The sequence below is a fragment of the Cyprinodon variegatus genome, unplaced genomic scaffold (genome assembly GCF_000732505.1).
Source record: "Cyprinodon variegatus isolate N-32 unplaced genomic scaffold, C_variegatus-1.0 Scaffold0, whole genome shotgun sequence".
Classification (NCBI taxonomy): Eukaryota; Metazoa; Chordata; class Actinopteri; order Cyprinodontiformes; family Cyprinodontidae; genus Cyprinodon; species Cyprinodon variegatus.
In genome coordinates, this window is record NW_015150453.1 from 1,268,932 (window position 1) to 1,276,121 (window position 7,190).

General features: G+C 34.3%; 1 protein-coding gene across 1 annotated transcript in view; it reads left to right on the forward strand.

The window, feature by feature from the left end:
- The window catches only part of LOC107081697 (neural-cadherin-like), a 239,960-nt gene that overhangs the window by 211,470 nt on the left and 21,300 nt on the right, over positions 1 to 7,190 (forward strand). Inside the window, exons 23-24 of the mRNA XM_015369928.1 lie at positions 2,579 to 2,856; positions 3,973 to 4,183. Of these exons, the coding sequence (XP_015225414.1) occupies positions 2,579 to 2,856; positions 3,973 to 4,183 (489 nt within the window). The remainder of the gene's footprint in view (positions 1 to 2,578; positions 2,857 to 3,972; positions 4,184 to 7,190) is intronic.

Consider the following 7,190-nt stretch of genomic DNA (forward strand, 5'->3'; position numbering starts at 1 on the left):
GTTGTTCAGCATGGGGGTGAGTAGAAAATGAAGGCTAATCATGTTTTGGGTGTACTATTCCTTTAAGGTGTTGCCATACTTGTTATTTCCTTTTGTTGCCATTTTCATTTCCCTGTCTTTTCTAGTTTCTCCATTATTTGTTAGTGTGTATCTTTTCCCCTTAGTTCAGTCGTATTTCAGTTTCTCTGTGTTTACTAGTTTTCTTCCCTCAGCCTTGCTGTTTCTCTTTTTCCTGAGCTGCTCCTCATTATCTATTGTCATTCTCCACACTTCCCACAGTATTTTATTTTACTGTTAGCCATACTGGCCCAGCTAAATATGTTACTTTATCTGTTCCTATGCATGTACTCTCCTCGTTTCTCTACCATGTCCTGTTTTCCTCATGTCCTTTTTGTTTCACCCTCCTATTATTAACCTTCTTCTTTTTCAAAGGGGCTATGTTGTCTAAAGCAGTGAGTAGAGAAGAAGGAACCCCATCAACAAAATCATCAATTTGTAAAAGAGAATAAATGAAACAGTTGCCTTCTGCTGTACTGTTTAGTGATACAGATGAGATTAATACATGGAACAGATTTGTAAAAATATATAACTTCATTATCTGATAAAATTCTGCTAAAACAAGGCTTTCTTTTGGAGGAGAGGAAAGATTTTAAAGTAAGTTTGAAGGTTCTAAAATGTGGTCAGATAAGACAGGGTTGTGAGAATATTTTTAAATCAATACCACATGTCAGAACAAGGTCCAAAGTTTGAAGATGAGAATGTGTGGGACTACTGACATTTTGAACAAAACCAATCACGTCTAAAATAACATTAAAGGCTGCATTAAACTATCATTTTCAATCTCAGCATTGATGTTAAAATCCCCTACTATGATGACTCTGTCAGTATTTAAAACTAAATCAGATAGGAAGTTTGAAAACTGAACTAAAATTTCAATCACAGAAAAATCAAAACAGTGGTGTACTCTTTATAGTGAGGGCTTAGATATAAAAGGTGTGTACAAATTAATTTAGCTAATATTACATACTGGTTGTTTTCCTGCCTATATTTGTTAAATATAGCATGCAAATTTAATTAACAGTCCCAAATATGTTGCCTACTCATCCCCACTGCATTACATAATTTACTCGAAAACACATTAATATAAAAGTAGCCATTTTGATTGAAGTTATCTGGGGTTTTTTGATATGGCCAAATAAGTTCATAATGGTGCAACTTAAAGGCAAAAAGATTATTTAGCAACAGAAAAATGTCACAACAACAATAGGAAGATGAATAAATATGAGAATAAAGCAAACACCATTATTAAAATGTGTCCTAAATTAAAAACTGATGGGGAAATGTTATATTTAATAGTCATATATAAATCAGTTATAGATGTAGAATTGCTAAAGATACAATATAAGAAAAATAAAATCAAAATATATATTTAAATTTTGGAGCCATAAATTGAAGCTCTGCATAAGGGATCATGAAGCACTTGGAATGAGTACAGCTGGATCTTTACAACCAAAAAAAGAAATAAATGCAGAGACAGGAAACTCTGGGGAAATTTGATTTTTTTTGGGGGGGGGCTCTTTGAGAGGAACTAAGAGAAACAGTCTGAATGACAAGCAAAGAAAAAAGGGGGAGGGGGATTTAGCAACAGAGAGAGAAAATGACAACAAAAACCAGAAATGTGATGGAAGTCACCAAAGTGCATAAATAATATTAAGGGAAATGGAGCAAATTCAAAAGTTGTTTATGCAATTCGACATGAGATCAAAGTTAGAAGCCGTCATTCTTTAAAACTCTCTAATATGTTCAGAAAATGTCTATGACTTGACAGATGGTGATTGAACATTTTATTGTGTTATTCTAATGTTACACCAAATCACATTTGTCTTCATTTAAGATTTATTTAATAATTTACATGTTGTTTACATAAAAGGCCACTTTGAATCCAACTCTCCTAAAGGGAATCTGGATTTGCCTTTTAAAAGTCTTTAAAAAAAAAGCATTTATTACCTCTTACCTTTTCTAAATACTGCATTTTGAAGGAGTTCAAATCTATATAATCTATAAATTGGAAGGTGCTACTTGCCAATCCTTTAATAAATCGGTAATTTTACATCTTCCCCTTTAAATTTACGTGTTAATCTCAGGAATGCATTAAAGTTGGTGGTTGTGAGATGACAACATTTGGTAAAAAGGCAAAGGATAAGAATAAATTTTCAAGTCATCAGTCATTTAAATGACTTAATCCCCACATTAACATTTGATCCAAAACTCTTCTAAATAAGTTTTTTGTCTAATTTTAAGAGAATAATATAATGATAATAATCTAATTGCATAGATATGTAATATGATATACATATGCATAGATATACATACATATATATATATATATACAGAAGAGCTATATGTGTATATATTTTATCTCTTTTTATTCTTATTTTTTATCTTTATTATATTGGTAGTTGGATGTGTGTATATATATATAAAACTGTAACTGGAGCGTGTAACAAAAGTAATTTCCCTCTGGAATTATTAAAGTATTTCTGATTCTGTCATCACCTCCTACCTCTCTCCTGCTCAGCTGGAGTCCATGTTGGGTGTATCCGTCTCCCAGGTGGGCGTGGACGACTGTCCGTCCACAGACTGCAGTCCGTACGGCGGCTGCAGCAGTGAGGTGTCGTTCAGCCATGTCCCCGTAGTTCTGAACTCCGGGAACACCTCTCTGGTTTCTCTGTCGGCCTCTTTGACGACACGCTGCGGCTGCAGAGGGCGAGAGGCGACCCACCTGTCCTGCTCCGCGTATCCCATCAGCCCCTGCCTCAACGGAGGCACCTGCCAGGATGGACCACTGGGATACCGGTAGGTGGAAGGAACTGGAGGAAATCCTCTTCTCATTTTGCAGCACCTTGGCATCACATGTAATCTCTCTGGTTATAAGCAAGGCTGTCCTTGGAGGCTAACAGACTTCTCAAACCGTTATCATCACTGCTTGAAGCTGCCAGAAATGTCACTTTTTTAACCGAATAAGTCGAGTGAAATCTGTCAGATTTGTTAAAAAATTTAAGAAGATAGACGACAGTTTCCATCTGCAGCAATAAAACTCACTCCGGCTTCAGCTGCTCCGCTTGAATCCTCAAATAACTTCATACATAGAGTGTAGATGAAATGTTTCATCCAGCTGGTTTCTCTTTTGAAACTTTACAACTTTCATGTTGATTTCAGTTCAAGTCTTTAAAATGCCTTTTTTTTATTACAGCAAGGCAGGAAGTAATTTGCATTGGGTAAACAGAAATATCAACTTTTTGTAAAAATAACAGTAAGTTTCCTTTGATTTATGGTTTCATGTGAAAATTTCAGCAATAGATCAAAGTTCCTGCTTTTGAAATCAAATTAGCTTTGAAGGTAAATAAACAGAGAATTTAGGGTTAGCAGTTAGAGTCCTTCATAAATTTATATTAAATTAGATGAACTCATATGTTCAATTCTGCTATTTATAATATTGAAGAAGTGAATTTTCTTCCATTATTGTTGCAAACAAAGAATGATTTTTGTAAATAGAAACATGGAAAATTAATAGAATTTTTTTTTTTTACGTATGAATGAAAAAAATGAAATAAAGAGAGTAAAATTTGAAAAGTATTAATCAAAAAATCTTCTAAGAGCATATTTTCTGTTTTTTTTGTTTTGTTTTGTTTTTTATTTTGCTTATTTTTTATTATGTTTTATGTTTTATTTATTTATATCCTAGTTTTTTCACATTTCTGGATATTTTATATTTTCAAAAGTATTTTTTTTTTCAGATTTTTTTGTATTACAAATAAAATGTTAAAATACCAAATATAAAGAAAAATGAAAAATATAAAAATTCAATAAAATGAAATGTTCTAATTTTTATTTACAAAACATGTTCTTTGCCATCTAACAATAATGGAATAAATTTCACTCCTTTTAACTTCTGTCCTCCCTGTCCTGCAGATGCATGTGTCCCCCCATGTTTGACGGGCCGGAATGCCAGCAGACCAAGCACAGCTTTGGAGGTCAGGGTTACGCCTGGTTTCCTGCCATCAAGCCGTGCTTCCAGAGTCGCATATCCCTGGAGTTCCTGTCGGAGTCGGCCAACGGGCTGCTGCTCTACAACGGGCCGCTCGGCCTCACCCAACCCGGGGAGCAGGAGGACTTCATCGCCGTCGGTGAGTTTATTCCTGATGTTAACTTCTTTATGTTACTAAAACAATCTAGGCTTAAAATAAAAAAAAAATAAATTAAAAAAAAATTTTTAGCCAACAGAGAGAAATTTTTTATTGGTTCAGATCCATTTAACGTGGAGGCGATTGACATCACATCCGGGAACTTCTAACCTGATTATAAATTCGCAAAAAATACTACAGGCTTATAGACACTTCGCAGCTTAACCACTGAGGCGTCATCAAACGATGTTTTAGTCATAAAGGGTCAAATAAAAATACTATTTTAAAGATATTTTTTGGTAAAAACTTACATAATATCTCTTTAAATAATTCAGTTTCAATTCAGTTTATTTCTATAGCGCCAATTCACAACACGCCATCTCAAGGCACTTTACAGTTCACCAGATCATCCAGTCAAATTGATTCAAAGTTTTCTATCTAAGGAAAACCAGTTGATTACATCGACTCATTGACTCGAAGGCAATCCCTCACACTAAGCATGCTTGTAGCGACAGTGGAGAGGAAAAACTCCCCTTTTAACAGGTTTTTTGGCTCCTGGTTTTAATACTCAACAAACATAATAAGCTGTATTTAAATTTATAGAAATCAACTAGACAAAAAAACTTAAATGTTCATTTTTTTAATTAAACTACAAAAAACATTCATACTAAATCACAGTTTTCTAAATCAATTTTAAATTATGTTTTTGCAATAAAAGCTAAAATAATCAAAAGGCGTTTTACACATGCTAACACCATCTCTACACCAGAGTTAGAAAGAAATGTGGAAGTCCCTATTAATATACCAACTAAACATTAATATTAACACTAACAGGTTCCCATATAAATTGAAATCATCTGAAATAAAAGCCTAACTCTTGTTTTTCTGTTTTATTTAAGTTGAATTGCACTACAGGCGTATTCAGTTAATTTAAATGTAACCACACTACAAACAATGTAAATCTGAATGAGTAATTTTTTCTTAGCATAAGTGCATTTTTTGTTGAATTAAGGAGATATATGAGACACATTGTTCATTTAATAAAATAATTTACATTTAAAATAAGAAAAAACAACTGCATTGTCTTATTTCAAGTGTATATTATCCAAGTATCTTATTTTAAGAGTAAAAACATGCATTCCATTGGAAATCATTTTATATTCCTCCTCAAATTAAGTACACTTGACCTAAAACTTATTTGCTTATTTCTTTGATCATTTTTGTGCAATATGTTTATTTCAATAATTTAACACACCAAGAAAAACATATTCAATCGATAAATTACACATTTCCTGATGTTTTCACGCCTTGTTTTCTGTTAATCGTTATGATTTTCACTCAAAGCTAAGGAAAACATTTAATATCAGAATTTTACATCAAACATATTTCATATAAACATATCTGATACCTAAATGAGCGTCTATTGAAAGAAACGTTTATTTCCAAAGGTGCTTCTAACAAATGAGCTCCATAATACAGAATATTCCTATTAACTAAATATGACTACATTAATTAAATTCTGCAGATGTCATTTCTAATGCTTTTTTACGGAAGAGGATTAGGGCCACTGAAAAAAAAAAAAGTTAACAGATTTTTTTATTTTATTTCAGTATAGTATGGGAAAAAAGTCAGAATTCTGACTTTAATCTCAGAATTCTGACTTTTTTTCTCAGAATTCTGAGTTTGTTTCTCAGAATTCTGACTTTTTTTATTGTCAGAATTCAGTCAGAATTCTGAGATTAAAGTCAGAATTCTGACTTTTTTCCCATGTTAAACTGAAGTAAAAAAATCAGTTAACTTTTTTTTTTTCAGTGGCCCTAATCCTCTTCCGTACTTTTTCTATAGTATCGTCTCTCAGATTACTTTTGTCAACAGTAAGTCATCTTTAGATTCAGTTTAGGAAGGAAAAAAGGTAAAATAACTAAAACCTTAATGGGCCAATAAATGGTAACAAACAGCAGAAATGCTTTTGTTTTTTTCTAGATATCTGTCTTTTTTTTACCTCTATCTGACCCCCTCCCCCACTTGCTGCTGCCGGAATAAAGTTTAAAATGCGGCTTTCGATTGATTAAAGCCAAAACATTATTTTAACTTCTAAGCTCTCTAAGACACAGTGTGATCTGACGCTCCCGGTGGGAAAGCTTCATCAGCGCTTCCTTTTCAACAAACACAAAGTGTTCATCAATCTGCTGCTGTAGAACAGCCTCTCAGCGGAGGAAACGCTTCATAAACTCTAATGTCAGCTCCCGGCGGTTCTTATGTGGTGTTAATGGATTAGCCTGCCGATGGCCTTTCAGACGCTTCTTGCATAATCTTGTGGCATTAACGTTATGTAATTATCGAACCCGGGTCGCTGCTGAACGGATCTGGGGAAATGATAATCAAAGATGACAAGAACATTGATGTTTCTGAGCCGTTTTTCACTTAGATGTTCAATATTGTGACTGATCTGGTCACGCACAGTCAAGCACACGCACACGTTGACACGAGTCGGGACAGCAGGTGCAAGACTATCAGGAGAAACACACAAGTATTGGCTGAGGGGATTTCTGCTGTTGTTGATGAGATTCAGCAGCTTACTAAGCAATACAGTCATGATGCGGGAGCATGCTTCAACATTTCAGAGCCCATCTTTTATATTCGATTCAACAATTTACTGAGACAAACACACAAACCAGAGGTTTTAAAGCATGTCTTTTGTTGAGTAATACTTTATTCCCATTTCCACTACCCATCTGAAACCGATCTGTGCTGAGTTTGGACCGAGCTTCGATAATTTAAACGTGCCGAGCTTGGTTCTTACGATCACATACACATCATCCTAGCATGGTTCCTCGCCTCCCGTCGTTGGTCCACAGTACTACGGTACTAGTCTGACGTAGTCCTACTCAATTCTAGTCAGAATGAGTCTGATGCTGCTCCATAGAGCTGTGATTATGGGGCGTGTTTCGAACGAACCAGGAAAAAAAAATGCCTCTGCACTCAATTGGATAGACCTACAACCAA